Source organism: Mus musculus, chromosome 2 (assembly GCF_000001635.26).
Source record: "Mus musculus strain C57BL/6J chromosome 2, GRCm38.p6 C57BL/6J".
NCBI lineage: Eukaryota > Metazoa > Chordata > Mammalia > Rodentia > Muridae > Mus > Mus musculus.
The window spans coordinates 73357189-73379401 of NC_000068.7; the positions used below are offsets into that span (position 1 = coordinate 73357189).

General features: G+C 40.2%; 1 protein-coding gene and 1 long non-coding RNA gene across 10 annotated transcripts in view; one reads left to right on the plus strand and one right to left on the minus strand.

The window, feature by feature from the left end:
- Gpr155 (G protein-coupled receptor 155) overlaps positions 1–22213 on the minus strand; it is a 45016-nt gene that overhangs the window by 15683 nt on the left and 7120 nt on the right. For 7 of the 8 annotated variants that reach the window (NM_001190297.2, NM_001276443.1, XM_006500104.2 and 4 more), the window contains 8 exons: positions 16427–16826; positions 13777–13942; positions 12798–12953; positions 11126–11209; positions 10293–10410; positions 6980–7064; positions 6744–6834; positions 5237–5447 (listed from right to left, as the gene is read on the minus strand). In NM_001190297.2, the coding sequence (NP_001177226.1) occupies positions 5237–5447; positions 6744–6834; positions 6980–7064; positions 10293–10410; positions 11126–11209; positions 12798–12953; positions 13777–13942; positions 16427–16826 (1311 nt within the window). The remainder of the gene's footprint in view (positions 1–5236; positions 5448–6743; positions 6835–6979; positions 7065–10292; positions 10411–11125; positions 11210–12797; positions 12954–13776; positions 13943–16426; positions 16827–22213) is intronic. The other variant, NM_001276444.1, reaches the window with a different exon arrangement.
- On the plus strand, positions 116–22110 carry Gm13709. 2 transcript variants are annotated; one of them, XR_866432.2, is made up of 4 exons: positions 116–2576; positions 10759–10856; positions 20367–20617; positions 21788–22110. It is a non-coding gene; the product is annotated as a predicted gene 13709 (long non-coding RNA). The 2 variants fall into 2 exon arrangements; XR_866433.3 differs by having other exon boundaries at positions 20511–20617.

Sequence of the window (22213 nt, forward strand, 5' to 3'; positions counted from 1 at the left end):
GAAGCTGCATCTGGACGCTGTCGATGAAATCCTCTTCTGGGTCCACCTCAGCAGGCGCTTCCCTCAGGCACTCGTGCCTCAGGAGTCTGGCAAATGTGAGCCTAACAGTTCTCTGCTTTTTCCAAGCACACAGGGCCGGAGCGCTGGCAGGTTCTCAGGCAGGCTGTTCTCCATAAGTCACCGTGAGTCGTGCGCTGTGTGGCTATAGTTTTTCTGTTTTTATTCATTTATTATACTTATATATTTGTTTGTTTATAGATTTATTTTACACATTTATTTCCTCAGATAACTGCACAGAGTACCCTTTAAAAATTTTTTTACAGTTATATAGCCATAGTGTTTCCTGACATAGATTGCAATATTAATAGAGTAATAATTTTGGTGATTAAACTTTTAAAATGTACATGTTAGAAAAATGAGTTATACTTAGGCTTAACCTCTTATTGATAATGTACTTAAGTTCGTCTGTGATATTCTTAAAGACAAAAGTATTTCAACGTATAAAACTTATTATGTGTAGGCCATTACAAATGTCTTTTTAGTTAAGATGATAATGCCACCTCAAGGTTAGAAAGAGAACCACAGAATAACAGAAGAGAAAATAAACTATCTAGCCTAGCTCTCCAGAAACATGAAGGTTTAAATAGTAAAATTACATAAAAAAGATGTAAAAATTAAGAAAACACATGAGGCTATTACAATGGCTTATCTATAGAAAATGAGCACACACACACACACACAAATAAGCAATATGGCCTCTGTAAAAAAAAAAAAAAAAAGAAAAGAAACTGTTTTACAGTTTTTCAGTGTGATGGTTTATAGATGCTCAGCCCAGAGAGTGGCACTATTAGGAAGTGTGGCCCTGTTGGAGTAGGTGTGTCACTGTGGGTGTGGGCTCTAAGACCCTCATCATAGCTGCCTAGAAGTCAGTATTCTGCTAGCAGCCTTCAGATGAAGATGTAGAATTCTCAGCTCCTCCTGCACCATGCCTGCTTGGATGCTGCCATGTTCCCACTTTGACGATAATGGACTGAACCTCTGAACCTGTAAGCCAGCCCCAATTAAATGTTGTCCTTTGTAAGACTTGCCTTGGTCATGGTGTCTGTCCACAGCAGTAAAACCCAACTAAGACAATCAATTTTAAAAGGAACATCATCAAGAGGCTTGGAAGAATAAAATTCTGATGACATCACCACAGATTGTCAGTGAGCCTGGGTTTAAGGGCTATGCAGTAAAAGCAGGAAGGAGAGAGAGGACACAAGGGCCAGTCTGGGGAAAAGCACGAAGAAGTTGGTAGTGTTCACAGGGAGAGAAGGAAGAACCGGATTGAGCAGGAATTATCAGGTACTGGAGGGACTTGAGGGTCTCAACCTGAACTACAGCAGGAGTTTGATGTGGAAGAAGCTCGAGAGGAAGGTTGGCTTGGCCATTTCACATCAGCTAGACTGGACCCAGAATGATGGGAGGTGGGGGAAAGGGTCCAGTTAGAAAGGAATTATAAGAATCTAGCAGACACTGGAAATAGAGGCCGGGGTAGACACCGGACCCCACGGAGGAAGAACTACTTGCTCTAAATGACTCTTTCACTTGAGGAGGAAATCAGTGAGGTTTGTTAGAAATCCTGAGAAACTGAGACAGGAACAGTATGTCTGAAAATTAAAAAATGCTGCCTCTATATTCAAAAGGAGATTCCAGCAATATACTTAAAAGCCAAGGAAATCTGGAACCAGACCCACATAAGTGGGTTTGCATGAGCGGTTATATTTCCAATGACTCACAAATACGATCTTAAGACCAGTCCTCAAGCGTATATGAATACAGATGTTCACTGCTGCACTACTTCTAACAGATGTGTTTCAAGCAAATCAAATGTCTCTCAGTAAAGAAACAGATGAATAAATTGCTAGCTATCTACCCACGGTGGGTAGGGCTACCCCTGGGCAGGGAGTCCTGGGTGCTGTAAAAAAGCAGGCTGAACAAACGACGAGGAGCAAGCCAGTAAGCAGCCGTCTTCCATGGCCTCTGCATCAGCTCCTGCCCTCACTTCCCTGGATAATGAACTATAAACTAGAAGATGAAATAAATTCTTTCCTCTCCAAGTTATTTTTGGTCATGGTGTTTCATCACAGCAATGATAACCCTAATTAAGACAGAAATTGGGACCAGGTTCATGGGGTATTGCTGCGACAGGCCCTGACATGTTTTGGGGAGGATTGTGAAAGGGTTTTGGAATTTGGGGATGGAAAAGCCATTCAGTGCTCAGAGATCAGTAGGCTGTTCTGTGGGAACTTAGAAAACAGTTCTGAGAGCAAATGATTGCTGAGGCCTCCAGATAATGGAGGTCTGGTGTGTGAGGTACTGATGAAAAGTTTCAGACCAATGGGGCCATTTAATATTTTGAATTAAGAATCTGTGGTTCTGGGCAGCTGGGGCTGAAGAATCAGCTGTGATTAACAAGAGACCAGGACCACTGAGTGAAACCTTTGCTTTCCTGGAACAACTGATGTTGGCCAACTGGGTCTGAGAAATGATCTGCGGTTAAGAAGAGACCAGAATCCCTGAAGTTAAATCTTCTGGTAAGTGTTTCCTCAGGACCAGCACACAGAAGCTGTGGCCCAGAGGTCATCAAGTCTGGACTTGGCATTCATTCACCAGTGAATGAATGAACATGGTGATGTGTAAAGTCGTCCAGGTGCTGGTTTTAAAGGCATGAAGGGGCCATGGAGAGCAGCTGAGGTGGTGCTGTGAGAGGCCAGTGAGACCTTTGGTGAATGTGTGGCCTCAGCTGAAGCGGAAGCTCCAAGACTGAAGGAGTCATAGAGAGAAGTTGAGGCTTGGTACCGTATCACTCTTCAGGGTCAGAGTCCATAAAGAGGGCTTGGGAGAGGCTATTGGTAAAAGTGAAACCCCGGTACAGTAGAGACCCTATCATTTTAGAGATGCCAGTACCATGGGATGGCCACTGAGGACAGCAGCTGTGGAATGGAGCTGGCCTGGACCTAGGAGATAAGCTGGGTGTGCTGTGGGCAAGCCCTTTGGAGCCCAGAGCGTGAGGCCTAAATGCTTGACATAGTTGGACTTTGGTTTTTCTTTGGTCTAAATGTGACTGTGACCTGGTTCTCTCGGAGTAACAAAGTATTTAGTTTACTTTTAATTTTACAGAAGCTCACAGTTAAGAAAGTTTGTTATTTTAGAGAGACAATTTTTAAAAAGACTGATTTTTTTTTTTTTTTTTTTTTTTGAGACAGGGTTTCTTTGTATAGCCCTGGCTGTCCTGGAACTCACTCTGTAGACCAGGCTGGCCTCGAACTCAGAAATCCGTCTGCCTCTGCCTCCAAGACTGAACTTTTAAAGTATTTTAATTATTAAAAACCGTGGGGGCTTTTAAAATTGGAATGTTTTATATTGTGATATTAATACTAATATAAGATCTTGGAAATGGATAATAAAGAAGAGGTGTTTTTTTTTTAACAGTGATGTGGTTGTGTGTCAAGGTGACAAGGAGTCAGTCATGCCAGCCAGTTTTGTGTTAACTTGTCACCAGCTAGAGATAAGAGAACTTCAGTTGAGAGAGAAAATGTTCCCACCAGACTGGCCTATGGGCCTATGGGCAAGCCTGGAGATCATTTTTTTGATTGATGATTAAATGTGGGAAGGCCTAGCTCACTGTTGGTGGTGCCATCCCTGGTACCATCCCTGGGCTGGTGGCCCCGGGTGCTGTAAAAGTGTAAGGTGAGCAAACCATGAGGAGCAAGCCAGAGAGCAGCACTCTTCCAGCTCCCTGACATCAGCTTCTGCCTTAGGTTCTTGCTGATGGACTATAGCTGTAAAATGAAATACCCGAGCAGGTTTTCACTGCAGTAGGGGCCCCATTCGGGCTCTGCAGCAATGATTCACCTCTGCCACTCCGGCATGAACACAGCTACTGACAACACATAAGTGAATCGGTGTGACTATGTTCCACAACATTTTAGACAGGAAATTCAAGTTTCATAGAACTTTTAAGAGTCATAAAAAAAAAAATCTTTTGCATACACTAGCAAGATTTTACTGAAAGGACCCAGATGTAGCTGTCTCTTGTGAGACTATGCCGGGGCCTAGCAAACACAGAAGTGGATGCTCACAGTCAGCTAATGGATGGATCACAGGGCTCCCAATGGAGGAGCTAGAGAAAGTACCCAAGGAGCTAAAGGGATCTTCAACCCTATAGGTGGAACAACATTATGAACTAACCAGTACCCCTGAGCTCTTGACTCTAGCTGCATATGTATCAAAAGATGGCCTAGTCGGCCATCACTGGAAAGAGAGGCCCATTGGACACGCAGACTTTGTGTGCCCCGGTACAGGGGAACGCCAGGGCCAAAGGGGGGGAGTGGGTGGGTAGGGGAGTGGGGGTGGGTGGGTAAGGGGGACTTTTGGTATAGCATTGGAAATGTAAATGAGCTAAATACATAATAAAAAATGGAAAAAAAAATCTTATGTTGATATCAATCTTTTAAAAAATGTACAAAAACAAAAGAACAAACAAAACAACAACATAACTTCTTAGCTGAGAAACTACACAAAATCAGTTGGAAAGACTGATTTGGCTTCTGGGCTATAGTCTGTAGATGGATAATTTATATGATTAGTCTTACTTAAGTCAAGTCTCTCCTTAAAACTCATTTTATTGATGACACCTGCCTGATAAAATATTGTTAAAGTAGGAAATGAATGTGTTTAGTTTCATAGCAAGGATGTTCCTTTTCTTTTACTTCTAAAATTCTCAGGTCAAAGCTGGGGATATGGCTTCGAGGTAGAATATTTCCTGAGTGTGTGTGAAGTTTGGGGTTCAATCCCCAGCACTGAAAACTAGCATGGTGGCTCATGTCTGTAATCCCAGCACTCAGGAAGCTTAAGCAGGATGACCAACAGTTTGAGGCCAGCCTGGGTTTCAGAATAAGACCCTGCTTCAACCATCCATCCATCCATCCATCCAGCCACCCAGCCACCCAGCCACCCAGCCACCCAGCCACCCAGCCAGCCTCTCTTGGAAGTCTTAGAATTCAACAAAACATTCATCTCAGCTCAATGAATGAAGTGCTAGAAAAATGAAGCTCTAATAGAATTATTCAAGTTGCTCCCTTGACAAATGCCGAGATTATTTAGAGCAGTGTAATGACTTTCCACTGAACAAAAACATCTAAGATACATGTGACAGTTTCTGTAAGTTTTAAAATACATGTAGGGCTCATACTTGTTTCTGGGATAGAACTTGGGAAGAGTTCTGGTTCATTTGTTGGTGCTGGGTTCTCCTCAAACGCAGTGCTTCCAGGCTCTACTGGTTTGTGGTTCTGAGACTGGCCGAAACCTTCGTAGTGACCAGCTTGGGTGGTGCGGTTCATGCACATGAGTGACACCCCAGCTATGAGAATGCTGCAGAACAGGGTGACTGCCGTGGTGATCATCTGTCAGCATCAAAACAAGATGTTAGGCCAGTTTTCAAAATCTCATCTTAATAATCTTAGTACAGTTTAAGAACACTTTGAGTGGAGAGGCTGGAAAGGTGGCTCAGTGGTCAAGAGCACTGGCTATTCTTCCAGAGGACCTGGATTCAGTTCCCAGCACCCACATGTCGCTCATACCTGCCTATAACTCCAGTCCAGGGGATCTGACAGCCTCACACAGACATACATACAGGCAAAACACCAAGTCACATAAAATAAAAATAAATAAGTCATTCAAACAATTTTAAAACTTTTTGATAGAAAATATTTCTGTATAGGTTTTTGTTTGTTTGTTTTGGGTTTTTTGTTTTTTGCTTTTTGTTTATTTTTTTTCAGACAGGGTTTCTCTGTATAGCCCTAGCTGTCCTAGAACTCACTCTGTAGACCAGGCTGGCCTCAAACTCAGAAATCCGCCTGCCTCTGCCTCCCAAGTGCTGGGATTAAAGGCGTGCGCCACCACTGCCCAGCTCCATCTGTATAGCTTTAAATACTATAGAACAATGTTTCTTCCAAATGGGTAGTAGTACAGAGGAATGTAGGATTGTGACTTACTTATAAAGAAATTACAGTTTGCCTTTAATCATACAAGTTTCTTAGATGTCTCATTGTATGGAAAGTATTTAACAATGAAGTCATTGGTTTCCTTTACGTAACCAAATGCTTCTTACAGACCCTTTCTTACTTCTAAATGTTGTGTGTAGTTCAACCATACTTCATAAAAATAAATCATTTAAAAAGAGAGTAACCTATTTCTCATTTGTTATTACTGCTAAGTTGTTTGCCTTTTTTCCCTTCAGCAGAGGAAACATGGCTCATAAATGTATCTTAATAAAAATCAATTAAGGGGCTAGCGAGAGAGCTCAGCAGTGAGGAGCACTTTCTGCGCTTACAGAGGACCTGGAGGAACTGGGCTCCCAGAACCCAAATGACAGCTCAGAACAGTCAGGTTTCAGGGGACTCGACTCCCTCTGCTGGCTTCTCCAGCACACAAACCGTGCACACACATACATTCAGGCAAAACACGAGTACACAAAATACAAATAAATAAATCTTAATAAAATAAAATAACCAAGTTGTAAGCATTTAGAAATCTTCAGGTTACAAAATGTCTAGATCTTGAGGTTACCAAGAGTGATATAAAATCACCAGTGTCCTATATAATCAATTTAAATATATTTTCGCTTCAATTTTAATATCAAGGCACACAAGCTAAGATGTGACATTCTCAAGAAAAAACCGCCATTGAACTCTTCCCACCTGCTCTTTTCCATAAAAGAAGGCTGAGTCAATGCTGTCTCCGTTGTGTTTTCCAGTTATCAGAAGCACGCCCACAAGGAGAGCAGGGATCCTGTAAGCAGGGCCATAGGAAAGAAAGAGTGAGCCAACAGAAGCTGCCTATGGACACCAGGAAGCAGACACCGGGATGCGGACACCGGGAAGCGGACAGCGGGAAGCGGACACCGGGAAGCGGACACCGGGAAGCCACCACTTACCCCCAGCCAGAGATGATGATGATTCCCACCGGGAGCTGAACGCTCTCGCGCTTCTTTAAAAGAAACAAAGAAACTGCTAGAAGGCCTAGAAACAAGAAACCAAGATTATAAACGATGATTACTCTTAATCGTGATATGGAAGCTGCAGCACTTTACTCTGTGAGAGACCCTGCATGTTTCGATACCCTGGTGGTCCGGCTCTCATTTGCTTTGGTGACTTTATTGGGCTGGTTTTTGAGAAGCCTGGCTGACCTGATGCTCTTACTCTACTTCCCAAGTCCTGGAGTTGCAAGTGTGCACCACCATGCTTTTACATTTTCCTCCTTACAAATAAATGTTGTTTGAAGCATTTTTTCCTATTAAAAATCTTTGGTGTTTTCTTTCCTAGAATCATTTCTTTACTCGAATCTTTGTTTCACTGAAGGATTTCTTTTTAAAAGCCGTAGCGACTCATGGTTGTCGCTTGTTTCTTTCCACTTAGGTGATTAGAATCCAAGTAGCATTCCAAGTTCAGTGTATACAGACATTTCTCAGAGTGATTCCATTTTGTTGGTGCTAAGAAGTGTAAATATTTCTTACCCCAGGTTGGGTTTTGGAAAATGCCTCAAATGTAGGGCTGATGCTTCATAAAAATATGATACACACTTAATACAACTGTGGCACAAACCTAATACAGACATAAATATTTCAAGTTTGTTTATTTGTTTTGTTCTTGATCCTCCTGCCTCAGCCTTCTAGGCGCTGAAGTGATAGTCATGCTCCACCACACCCAGCTTGTTTCAAGTTCTCACTTATACGTGTGGCACTTAGTAAGTTCCATAAGGCTACAGAATCTGAGGACTTCAGGAAGAAGCAACATCTATTTCAAATTAACACTTTAATTTCGTAGGTAAGGGGGGGGGACGACAAGGGCTTGACTGAGTTGCACAGCATGGGGCAGAGTGGTGTAGAGAGGCCACCTTTTGAGAAACATGAGGTAAAGTTCTGAAACTCTCCTGGGTTCATATGACGTACTTTTCAGGATCTGGTAATAATATGTCTATAAGAAAATTTCAGTCTTTTTGACGTCTTCAATGATAGTCACCTCTGTGTCCACCATATAATTAAGTAGTCCTGTTCTTCAGAACTTAGATTTCGACTTACAGATTAAGTTTGAGCCAAGTGAAGGACAACTGATGTTATGGCTTACAGTCCAATGAGGGCTCTCTAGCAGTCTGGAGAGAGGTAGTGAGATAACCAGCCCAAAACCCTGTCTGTGGAAGTAACTGGCACTAACCTTAAACAAACAAACAAACAAAAAAGAAAGCAAACAAAGAAAAAACCAGCCTGGGGAATTCTGATGTACATTTTAATCTGTGAGCTCCCGTAGGAAATTAAGATCCTTCCTTGTACTTTAACACTTTCAGTTAGAATTAACATAAGTGGGCACCGATCACTAACGTTTTAAACGAGAATTAACATAAACAGATGCCTAGGTCCTTGTGCAGGGTTTGGGTCTCCTACTCTGTGAAGAACTGCAGCTGTCCGACGACAGCCTGGCACCCCTTGCTGGGGTTGCTGAGAAGATCGGCTTGAGTCCATTCAGCTCTTTGGGCTTTCGTAATTTACAACATGAAATATTCAAACGGCACCAGCACGAAGGTGGAGAAGATGACCATTAATACATTTAATGTATATTTGAAAGTGTTTAACTAGTGCATAAAGTTTGGGCCTTCACTGACTTAGGACTTAGCTGAAGTGTTAAAAAAAAGCAATAGGTTTAAAGGGAGAACAAAGCAGGCAGCTATGCAGGAGGGCAGAAATGGTAAAGATAATTTATAAACCAATCTGAAAATGACTGGACATTAGATTTTCAAATACACTGAATGGCTCTATAATTTTGTCTTTTTTGGTTGTGAGCCTGGCCTTGAACAAGTGAGCTATAAAATTGTGCTGTATTTATAATAATCTGATGATCACAGGTCACCTTCACTGCACCAGTAAACTCCTAAGTTCTTTAGATTGATCTCAGCATGTATGTTTGAAGGTCTGGGAGGTAGCTGGGGCTTTGTGACAGATGGATCTATTCGTTCTTCTATTACTCTCATTACATATTCCATCTGAGTAAATGTAAGTAGACATCAGTTCGGGCCGCCTATACTTGGGATTTACAGTCTCTAGGATCTTTTAGCTTGACATCTCATGATAAGCCTCATGCTATGAGAGGTATACTTGCTCAAAGAAGCACAAGCCATCTTCTGTTGGCTGTGAACCAGTCATGTGGCGATCCCTCCCCAGAGCACTGCTTCACTTCAAAAGGCTCAGACAGGACACGCTTTTGATCCTTAGGGCATGAAATCAAAGGTCTTCCCCCTGACAGTCACTTCCTGGCCCTTGCTTATTAACCACTGTACAATGTCCCTTCTGGTAGCATTTTACAATTTCAAGTTTGTGGTAGGAACACAACATTTAGACAGTGCATTTCACAAACATACCATATTGTCTGCTTCTAAGTGAAAATCTAATTCCAAAATAATAATTTTGGAGCCAATTGAAAAGAATATCCTTTCTCATTGGGTCCTCTATTTTTACATTAAAATTTTATTTGACTTTATAGGAGTTTGCTTGCATGCATATCTGTGCACTGCCTGCATGACTGGTGCCCATGGAGACCAGTAAAGGCCTTTGGATCCCCGGGAACTAGGGTAACAGATGGTGTGAGCCTCCACATGGGTGCTGGGAATCAAACCTAGGTCCTCAGGAGCAGTCAGTGCTCTTAACCACTGAGCCATTTCTCCAGCTCTCCACATCCTTTTTCTAACTTACTTTTCTCGTTCTTATATGGCCTCGTTCCCTCTCTTGAACAACTAATAGATTTCCATTCACTGAGTGTCTGCTATATACCAATCATAAATATCCATACTTCATATCATCCTCAGAGTATCTCTGTAACGTGCTGCAAGCCAGCTTTAGGAGAAATGAAACAGGTGACCCAAAGGTAGTTAATTTGTAAGAGGCAAAACCACAGTTTGCCATTCCATAGGACCCCAGCAGTGAGCTCTGAGACACATCTCTTCTCTGCCCTTTTGCACCTGGTGTCTTCAAGGGGAAACTAGGCTGACATGGGCCTAAAGCTAATGAGCTGGACAGAAATAGTGTACTCAGCAGGTAATTCAGCTTTGCAGATATAATATGTGTGTGTGTGTGTGTGTGTGTGTGTCTGTGTGTTTGTGTGTGTCTGTGCTATCAAGACTCCAAATTGATCAGTAGATGCTGAGGTCTTTTAGAGAGGGGATGGGACAGACTTTAGCAGTCTTTTTATGAGCCAACTTACCTGTCCACAGATAGGTGCTGTACAGGGAGCTGTACAATAAAACAAACACCAAAATTTGTCCAACAAAATTTTTTTCTTTAACAAAATTCCATATCATCATTCCAGCACAAACAATAGTCTAAAGAAAAAAATTATTGAAAGATTTTTATAATAGCTAAAAGTAAATCATATGACTTAATACCATAACAAACTATTGATCTAATCAAACCCATTAAAGTTTTATTCACAGAAAATAATCATTCTTTTAAAACTATTGCTGATTATCAACTATTTATTGGTTTCACTAAAATTTCAAGCTTTATGACTAAAAACCCGTTTTCCATAGAGCCTTTAATGATGTACATATTAAATGAAAATAAAGACTATAAGTTTTAGCCTTAGATTTAATAGGCAATGTTAAACTTCTTTCCATTATGGCCACATGCTGGGGAGTAAGTTCTGAGTTCTCTTTGTGTTATTGTTTCAGTCGCCGAGACAGTCTTACTCAGACTGATGTCACTTGGCCACACTTCTGCTTCTGCCTCCTAAGTGTTCAGAATTATAAGTGGGAGTCACCACACTCAGGTAAGAGTTCATTTTTTAATGATTCACTTGTTTGTATTTTTAAAATGCAAAGTTGACATTGATTGCCATTATTAATGTCAAATTTTAAGACATGTTATAATATTTAACATATAAGCACTAATGAATTCTAATTAAATTATATCTGATCACATCTGCTAATAATTTTGACTTTGTAACTGAAAAAAAAAAATCCAAGGAAGCAATTGTTTCTCACGCAGTGCAATAACCTCAGGGGAAGGCGTTGCTGTAGCTTTCCTGGGCATACTAACCTGAGCGATGAGTAAGTTCGCTGTGAGCATATGTGGGAGCTGCTTATATTTCTTACTCAAGAGAAGAATAGACAGGGACCAGATCTTGAAGATAAAAGATTCAAGTTATCTTTCTCAATCTTTATAGTTACTTATTAAACAGAACATCAAAAATCTTGTTATTGTGACACGGGATTGGACTCAGGGCCTTATATACGACAGACAAGCACTCAGCCTCGGGCTACATCCTAGCCCTTGGCTCTCTTGAGACAACCTTGCTATATGACTCAGATTTGCACTGAACTCCAGACCCTCCTGTCTCAGCCTCCCAGTGCTTAAGGTAACAAGTGAGTGCCACGATGCCTGGGCCCGTGGTTAAGACTTTTAGAGAATCCTCTTCATCCTTGTCCCAGGAGAGATTTTAAGGTTTCGTTGAAACTGAAGATTGTTAATATAAATTACTGCATCCACGGTGATATAAAAGGCATGGGGGGAGATCCCATGGTTAACAAATTAGTTCTTTAAGAACTAATGGCTTGTCTAGGGCCATATTCTAAGTATGTCTACCTACAGTGTGGCTGGGATAGGGCACTATGTCACAACCAATTATTTAGGAAAGAATGTTTTAATTCTTTTTTTTTTTCCTTTCTGAATTCTATGATACTAGTTCCTGAGTACTCTAAATTCCAGGTGGTCTTATTTCAAACAACACATACCTCCCACACCAAGATCAATCTTGTATTCCTAGTGTTTAAAAGGATTGGGTTCCTCCCCCTCCCCCTTCTCTTTTTTTTTTTTTCTGGCTAGTACCCAGAACCTAGGGACTCATGCATTATAAGCACATGATCTACACTAAGCGACACCCCAGAACAAGAATTGCATTTCTACTCTGCCTTTAGAGTGCCCAGGAAAGTGTGCTAGCTAATTTTGTTCCTTTTCTTAATTGCCAATAGAAGTTGACACCTTCTCTCTCCCCAAACTACCTTCTTATCAAGGAACATAGGTTTTTCAGAATATGTGGTAGATATGAATTTTTCTAAAAACTCATTAATCATGCATTTATTTATTGTTATATGTATCCATTCCTTAAAACACTGCCTTTTTCGAATCTAGAATTCTGACGGAATTCAGCAGGCAATCTGACCAATGTGGATACTCTAGTTGTTAAAAGCATATACATTTGAGGTAGCAGGATCAAGTTTGAAAAGGTATCTGAAGTTTCACTTAAATAGTTGATCTTGATCCCAAAGACCTTTGTTGATCCTATGATGCTAGAATAGCTTGTTATTTGTACGGTGATCATTATTCATAGAATGCTTATCTCATTGTCTCAAACCTTAAAACAAGCCATAGAAATGGGTGGAATGATTATCTTGGTAGCTAAGAAAACTAAGCTTAAGAGAGATTAAGTAACTCCAAAGAGAGATATAGATAAACCGCAATAGGACAAGGAATCAAATCCAAGTTTGTCTGAGTCTCACACCATGCCGACTATACAGCTCAAAACTCCTGACTGGAAAGACATACTCAGTCAATTACAAAGTTGAGATTACATTTTTTTTTTCAGATAGGTTTTACTTCTCTGTTTTGTTAAATAAATAGTTTGTTTGTTTGTTTTTTTAAACTGCTATTAGTAGTTACTTTCAAACTTATTTTGTGGTTTCCATTCAATTTGACAGTACAACATACTTACCAAGGAGACCAGGCTGATAATACTTATATCAAAGCTAACATTCTGAATGGCATACGCCAGTGGCTTGGCATCCATGGTAGGAAAGGTTAATAACCAGGCAGAAACATACATGATTGGAGCAGACACAAATGTACTTATTACCATGCCTGAGGTTATCTGCAAAAATGAGATCAAATTAAGGAGTCATAATCTTACTTAAACAATTGCTTAAACACTTAAATACCCATAATGCATTAATGCATTTTAAACTGAAAATGAAAGCCAGTGAAGACACCATGGAATCCGGCACATTATCCGCTGCCGTACTTCTCTGTTATAAGAGAATGCTCTGTTGGCCCCTCTTCCTAATCTAGGTTCAAATGATGTTTACATATAAAAATATTATTATAAATTCTGTTGTTGATGACTTAGGTTCTAGGAAAAGAACTCCTCCAATGATCTAACTAAATCTATGAGCAGTTTTCTTCCATACTACGTCACAAACTATGGGGGGGGGTGTCAATTAACAGAAAATAATTACCAAACATGATATAGATCGGTTAATGAAATTGTCCTTCATGTCATTTTTAGAACCCCTTAACACAGTGCATGCCATGCACAATATACATAGGTACCAGTTATGCACCAATTTTCTCACTTTATTGTGGAACGAAGTAGATTTTTTTTTCCCTTAAAATTTCAAAAGTTGCACCTCTGTATATAACTTTAAAGCTTAAGTATAAGTACTTGAAAGAAAATAAAATAATGGCTAATAAAAAAAAAGCACAGGTTTAAAAAAACAGAAGAAAACATGTAACTAAGGTTCCCATATGAAATAACTGTGGCCTTAGAATGTTACAGAGCGCCTCCTTAGTTACAGTGAGGCAGCTTAGGAATCCCAAATTCTCACTAAAAGAACGTTGCTTTCTGGGGTTTACAACTTCAGTCTTCTCCTCAGCACAGAAACCACCCAGCGTAGAGAACACCAGTGCATACATACAATCTCCACTTCCATGTTGAACTGTGTTGCAAAGATAGCCACTCCTGGAGCCACAGGGAAGACACCATATAGAAACGCATAGTTGGACAGGCTTGTATGGTTCACTACGCTGTCCCCCTTGTCCAGGAGTTCCACCATTTCTCTGCACAGGAGGGGCAGCACCAGGCTGGAGACAGAAAAGATACAGAATGTACTTTAACACCAATGCCTGTCTGTCCCTGCTTGCAACAGCACGGGTGAGTCTGGAATTATGCTACTATTGTTCTCCTGCCCAGAAGGCATATGCATGGCCCTGCGTATATTTTATTGCTGCCGGACATTTTGTTGGAAGCCAAGAACTCAACTAGGAGCCACTTCAAGAACCACACCCTGGAATATTTTCAAACATTAGGGAACATAAAGAGGAAAAGAGATTTTTACAAAAATTTCTTGCAAAAAGAGAAAAAGAAAGGGAAGCATTACAATCATAGCTGCTTTCTTGCTTCCTCTATTGGTTAACTGATAAGTTAGATGGGAAAAAAAAAGTTGAAAAAATCTTAGGAACTTCGTTCAAGAATCTTTCAAAACTTTTTGGAAAAAAAAAAACAGCTGAAATTTGTGATTAAGGGTTTAAATGGTTCGATTAATGATAACAATGCAGCACAATGAGACTGTAAAAAGCAGACGAAACTAGGCATCTTAATCATTAGATCTCCCAATGTGTAAATAAAGATGAAGCAAAGGGAACTGAAACAACTGCGGGGAGCAGAAAACAAAGGGAAGCCAGACCTGGTGAGCAGTCAGTCTATTATTAGAGTCTCCACTGTTCTGTAGAAAGAACAGCACTGTCACTAAGCTCACAGGCTCACCGATACATTGTCACAGCAGTGCCTAGAGAGATACATTGGGACTGTGAATGTGTGTACCATGTGCACAGGTGTGCCTGTGGAGGTCAAAGGCTGACATGAGATGTCTTCCTCAGCTGCTCTCCACTTTATTTTTTGAGACAAGATCCCTCACTGGACCTGTAATTCACCACTTCAGCTAGGCTGGCTGGCCAGGAAGCCCTAGGGAATCTCCATCCTCCCAGGGCTGGAATTACAGGCACATGCCACGATGCCTGGCTTTTTACAAGCCTCCCACGGAACCAAACTCAAGTCCTCACGCTTGTGCAATAAGCACTTTACAGACTGAACCACCCCCCTAGTCCCTAATTACCCTTAGATGTCTGTTGTAATAGGTAGTTCATGAAGCTGAGGCACCGTAATTCCTTTTCATACATTTATATATTGTATGTATGTCTTTTATGTGTTTGGCTGTATTGCCCTGCTTGTATTTCTGTGTATCGTGTGCATGCAGTGCCCACACAGGCCAGAAGACAGAGGTGGATCCACCCTGAAACTGGAATTAGCTGCCATCTGGGTCCTGGAACTCAAACCCTGGTTGTCTAAAGAAGAGTCAATGCTGAGCCATCTCTCCAGCCCTCCACCCCTTTAATTTAAATAAAAAGAATCAAATATCTAAAAAGAATAAAAGACCTTAAAAATTTTTAATTAACATTGAAAGTGCAACATTATCACTATTGAAATAACATTATAGTGGAAATACTAACTCAAATATTATGAAGAACATATTACCACCAAAACTATTTTTTGGAACTACTCATTCTTTATTATTTTGGAAATATAAATGTCCTGGTCCCACATTTAAGCATGCCCTAAGTACTTTGGGTAATAATGCAGTAAAATTATGTCAACTCCATGGCTGACAAACCAATAAGCTAAGAACTATTAAATAAAAAGTATTTCCATTATAATGTTATCCCAATAATGATACTGTATCTAAAAATGTTTATATTACCTTACCTATATTTAGAACATTTAACCAAGCTCATGGTCATTGAACAATTCCCAAATTCTTAAAAAAAATACTGTATATTAAAAGTTATTATGCTTAAACAAAAGATGCATTTACCTTATGATTTTTAATGGACTTAGAAATTTTGCAAAATTTATTTTAAAAATATGATCTAGGGATGTAGGATAGCTCAGTAGTAGAAAGTTACCTAGCTTGTAGAAGGCCCTGGGTTGAATGCCCAGAAGCATAAAAATTAACTAAGTATGATTTTACTGAGATCTTGAAAATATTAGGTAAACTTTACACAAAAGCTGAATGGGGAAAAAAGCATGAAGAAAAATTGATAATCTTTATCTTCTGACAGTAAGGTAGAAAAATAACCTACATGCCATAGTAAGAAAATAATTTTTAGGGCTGGAGAGATGGCTCAGTGGTTAAGAGTACAGACTGTTCTTCTAAAGGTCTTGAGTTCAAGTCCCAGCAACCACATGGTGACTCACAACCATCCATAACAAAATCTGACACCCTCTTCTGGAGTGTCTGAAAACAGCTACAGTGTACTTACATATAATAAATAAATAAAGCTTTTAAAAAAGAGCTTTTAACTTAAAAAAAAAGAAAATAATTTTTAATAATACCTAAATAGTCCATTTTCCTTTAAATCTCAACAACTATATAAGCAAGGATCAATATTTAAAGGAAAAATATGAATATTTAAAGGAAAAATAAGAAGGTGCAATACAACACAATGGATTGGTTAAACAGGCTTTTTGTTCTCAAACTAAAATTCCCGAATTAAATAAGCAAAACTTACAGTTTGGCTGTGATGAGAAGAGTAAGAACCACAAACGCCGACTTCTTCAGTCGCCTGATTTTTCCTACCATGGTCAGACCAAGATAAAACAGGGCTGATCCAGAGAAGGAATTTGCAAGCCCATCCAGAAAGTTTTCCATATATACTGGGATCTTTTTATCAAGAATAAAATTGAAGGCAATGCCAACAAAGACCATAAATACTATCGGGTTCTGTAACACGCGTAGAAATCCAAGTCCCACAATTTTTGCTTTATTTTGAGAAGCATTTTGAGTGTCTTTTGACTTCTGGATTTCACAGAAGATAAACCCTATGGGGTTTAGCATCATAAGAGATATTGGTGCCACCAAATAAATGTACTGCAGATACTCTGGATATGTAGATTGGTACAGAGCTTCAACTGAAAAACAAGAATATTGGTTTTTAAACGTTACCACAGAATTATAAGAATATGTATTTAACATTTTCTTGTTAGCATAAATGAAAATTAGTCTAAATAGTGACAAGTAAGCCATTCAGTTATTTTTAGAAAGGCAAATTTTAGTAATAAAACTGACAAGGAAGAAATACTAGATTAAGTACCACCCGGTTTATAAAAGTAACATTCAACTTTAAATTATTTTTATTAAAATCGTAACTATGTTTCCAGACAGGAGCTTAAAGATGAATCTCAAAGAAAAGGAGAGAGCTGTAAAATGTTTAAAAGAGCAATTCAAAGTAGAAATCTATAATACATAGTGATGGCAAAAGATAACTGCTTGGTCTCATGAGAGAGCAGTTTCACTGGGTGGTAAGGCGGGGAGGAGGTGGGGGCGGTGTCAGATGGCAGCAGATTCCAGAGAGTGGAGTCAGGAACTAAAGCAGCAAGACTGGGATGGAGGTAGTCTACACTCTACATGCAAAGATGCAGGACAGTGATGGAGGTAGTCTACACACTATATGCAAAGATATAGGACAGTGATGGAGCTAGTCTACACTCTACAGGCAAAGATGCAGGGATGCGGAATAGCTGACGGGAGCTGGGTCAGGACCATATGAATTAGGTCCAGGAGTTTTAGTCAGATTGTGAGCTATCAAGTTTCTCTTTTCCAGATGTGACCTAGGATGTGGCCATGTGAACTGGCACCTGGCATGGAGGAAAGCCTCACTGGAGATGAGGAGACTAGGGCGAGAGGGCAGAGAATTCAGTAGGTACCTGAGGAGGAGGATGCCCCAAGTGAACAAAGAAAACTTCATTAAGGAAGATGAGAGTCAGCCGGTAAAGGGTGATGGAGGAAATGGCTAGCATGGAGGGGTGGCCAAGCCAGACAACAGCAAGAGGGCAGAGAGTGACATCCTACACAGGACCAGGGAGCTATACGGAAGAAGGTGCTAGTCATACCTACCCTTGCTTATGGGGCACATCGGCTATGAGGAAAATGCTTCCAGGCAAGACCAGAGAAGATGTAAAGGAGAGGAGGCTGGAGCTGGGAAATGTTTGAGAGGGGAACAGCATGCAGTCAGACACTATGTATCTAACTCTTGCAAATGTAACTACTGGTTCCTAAGAAAACAAAAGCATCATTTTTTCCCCTCTCGGCATGTTCCCTAAGAGTCTGGTACTTATTGAAAAATGATGCTCGAGAAGTGTGAGATTTACAAGAAATGGCACCGCCTGCTATGTTCTGTGGGTGATTTAAAAGGCCTTTGGGGGTTTAAGAAGAACTTGAGTATGACAGAAGAGGGAGGTGAGGAAGTGCTGGGACCACAGGTCTAGCAGTTCTAGAAGGTGAAGACCGAGGGACTGGTCTGTGGTGGACCAAGACAACGTAAAGCTGCCAAGTGCACAACTTTGTCTTCAGCCTCGATTTGGACACAGAGCTTGAGCCTCTCCAGCTGGAAGTATACAAAGCTCATTCATAATAGATGTGAGGTTGAGACAGAAAGATAACATGAACTGCTGCAATCATTCCAAGGGTGGAGGCAATCATGTGAAAATAAGGCAGATCAAGTTTCTTAATTTACATTAAGATAAAGTGACACAAGTCAGGAAATATTTGTTTACCTACTCGGGATTCAGTTAATGTCAGACACATGTCCCGTTAAAGTTATGTAATAAATTATATAACCTCAGACCTTCACCTTGATCTCATTAGCCACTCTTATTTTCTATAAGATTCAAATCATCTTGTTTTCTCTCTCAGTAAGCACACACATAAATCTGTAATATTTCCAAGACAGAGCAAAGGTTAAACTCATAGGATTGCATAAAACTTCATCAGTTCTCTTCACTGATTTTAAGTTAGATGTGTTGGCTTTATGACTCGGTGGCTGTACTTCATGATTTCTGCTGCTTTGCTTGCTTAAGTAAAAAGCCATCTTGGTGATCATTCTTAGGTAGCTACACATCTCCTTTGATATTCTATCTCTAGGAAAAGGGGGTCTGTATCTGCCCACCACTTAAGTTTTCTAAGTGGAGTATCCACTTGGGGAATGCCTTGTGGTTTTAGTCTAGTTTGAAGAATTTTTTCTAAGTGGTCACAATGCAATGCAAAGGTATTTTCTGGGGCAACCTCCATCTCCAACTCCACACTCTCCTCAAAGCCCTGATAGAGATTGGTCACTTGTGTCCAGAAATTTGACTACTACTACATAATGAGCACTTGTGTATGCTCTCTCTCTCTCTCTCTCTCTCTCTCTCTCTCTCTCTCTCTCTCTCTCTCTGCTATTGTTGGACAGCCATCAAATGCCTCCCCTGCTTTGCCTTCCTACTTGCCCAGTTATCCAGCTGCAGCAAGAACAGTAAGGAGCATGCAGTGTGGCAGCTCGATAGAAAAGGACAGAGACTGTAACCCACACCGTTCTTTACAGTGTATTACTGTTCTGTCTTACTAGTCATTGTGAAGCTCTTGATGTAGCTAATGTATACATTAGACTTGATTATAGGTATGTATACAATAAACTGTATTATATATAATACATATTTACATATAATTGGCAACCTTGAATGCTGACACAAGAGCCGTTGCTGGGAGTTCAAGTCCTACTACATATATCCTCAGAAGGAGGGCCTTGAACATGCTCCTGTCAGATATGGAAGACTCCCTCAGTGTATCTACTCACCAGCGTTCTTTTGTGTTTCCTCAGCCACTCTTTGCAATCTTATTATTAACTCCAAAGAGTACCATCTACATCACAACTACTCAAAGTCAAAACTTTAAAAAATTAATAGTTTTCTATCGTTTCCTCCATCACTGGAACAGCCCTGGTGGCTTTCTTTTAATGAGCACAGCCAGTCCCCATTAATTATCCTCGTATTTATCCAACACATCTTTTACTGCTCCATAAAGCAAAGACTCCATCTGCTAGATCCATATCTCAGGCACAGCAGACGAACACTAGCTTCATAATCATGAGCTCCGCTTGCTGATCAGACCTTCACTCTCTGACTCCTGAGCCTTATTTGTTCCTTACGGAAACTTGCCTACTACTTGAGGCTGGTCTCTTGTGGACTCCTTCTACCAAGTCTTCAACCTACATCATTAAATCTTGCCCTCTCTGGAAATCTGATACTCTGTTCAGTACCCATGCCACCTCAAGAAACTGAAGGCATCATTTTATAATCCACAGACTTGATTCACCACAGTGATGCACAAAGCTGATAGATAGGGTTAACTGGTGAATGCTAAGGGCTTCAGATATAGTACAAATGCATTTTGCATCTTACAATCACTTATATCTGTAATTGGCTAACCTCTTTTGGGATCCACATTTTATCTTAAAAAATGATCACCTTATTTGGCCTTTTTTGATGCATGTGTTTACATCTTCATGTATCTTTGTGCATATGTGTGGAGGTCAGAGGTGATGCTGAGTGTCCTTCTCAATCACTCCCCACTGTACCCTTTTAAACAAGGTCTCTCTCTCTCTCTCTCTCTGAAACTGGTGCTCCCTGATTCAGCTGCACTGCCTAACCAGCAACCTCCAGGGATCCTTGTCTCCACCTCCCCAGCACTCGGTTGTTCACACTGGGCTCGAGCTTACAAAGCAAGCACTCCATCAACCGAGCTGTCACCTCAGCTCCTTATTTTGTTGTTTGATACAGAATCTCACACCACAGCTGATGCTGGCTTTGAACTCCCAACAGTCCTCTTGCTTCAGTCTTCTGAATGATGGGATTACCAATTCGTTTTAAATTGGCAGATAAAAACGGTATGTGTTACATAATACATGTCATTCTGAAATGTATCCATTTTGGGATGGTTAAATTAAGCTCACCAGCATACGTATTTTCTTATATAATTCTTTATGGTGTGAATACTTACATTGTTATTAACTGCATTTCACTATTTGTACAATAGTTCTCTGGAACTCATTCCTCCTATCTAACTGAAATTTCATTTTTTTTCCTTTTTACACATTGTGAATATTTATAATGCAGGTTACAATTAGAGCCTTTTAACTCAGCTGAATGAATGCATAAGGGCAAAAGAAGTAATGTCTACTGGGAGAGCAAATAATTGTGATTAAATAAATACTTATTAAATTCCTAGAGAAAAGGGGTTCAACATGGGAATTTTAGTCTCTCTTGCCTCTCATTTCCATAATTACTTAACATTCCATCTTTATAAACTGGCAGTGATTTCCTTTGTTAGCAACCTGAAGACAATCTTTCCAGTCGGAAAGGAAAATACCCATGAATACAGTGACCTATAGCAACTAAAATTAGATTTATAATCACGACATCAACTATTAGGTCCTAATTAATTAATGATTATAAATAAGGCTCTTAGAGGGAGGGGGAATCCCATTATGAGGAGTTATTATATAGCTTGGAAGAACTAAGATAAAATTAGCCACCCGCTGTGTCTCCCATTTTGATTTCTGCAGGGTTTCAATCTCTAGCAAATAACACAAAGGCCCTGACAAGATCATTCCATTATTTAGTGGCATATAGTTAAAGGCTTCATCTCCTTTCTGTTTACAGCTTGAGCACTAGAGCATAATTATGATTAGTCAGGGTACTTATGCTATCAGCATTGTTTGAAGAATAAATTATAGGACTTAACTATGCCCTATTAGTATATTTTAATGACAGAGGCAGGGAGCCCATTCGGGTCTGCTGACGTCGGCAGTTTATCTTAGTAGACTCTAGGTTTCTCCTCATACCTGGATTTTTAAAAGTACCTTTGGAAAGAACTGTCCTAAAAGACAGTATACTCTTTATAGTCTGTCTGTAGTTCATTTGACTTTGATGTAAAAACTACACAGTAATGTAGCACTGTTTATTTTCTATATGCCATAGTCACAGTGTACAGAAAAAGATATAGAGCCATCTTTTTTTCTTTATTCACTAACTTATCTGTCTTCTCTCCATGACAGCATTTCCCAAGTCACCTGTGAACTGGGAAGCTGAGGAGCCAATGCAGCCTTAAGAAGGATGTTCCTTCCAACTCATTATCAATACTCTTCCATGGACACGACAGTGGGAATTCCTAGGAGAGGTTGTAAAGCAAAGCAAAAGAAAGGTCTCTCTTCTCTACTCACCATGAACAGAGGGGAAGGCAGATGGACACAGACGCTATTAACAAATGCCCCATTAGGGAGCAGACATTTAGAATAATGTTCTGTAGCACATCTTCCATTTCACAGGCAGATGAGAAAGCTGCCTATATGACTGGCTTTTAATAAAGCGATGCTCCACAGCCTGGTGTTACAAGAGTTCTTACCCATGAGTGCCACCAACAGCAAAACTTCTCATCCCAAATTGACCAACACACTCATCACGGCAATTAAGGTTGCTATGCT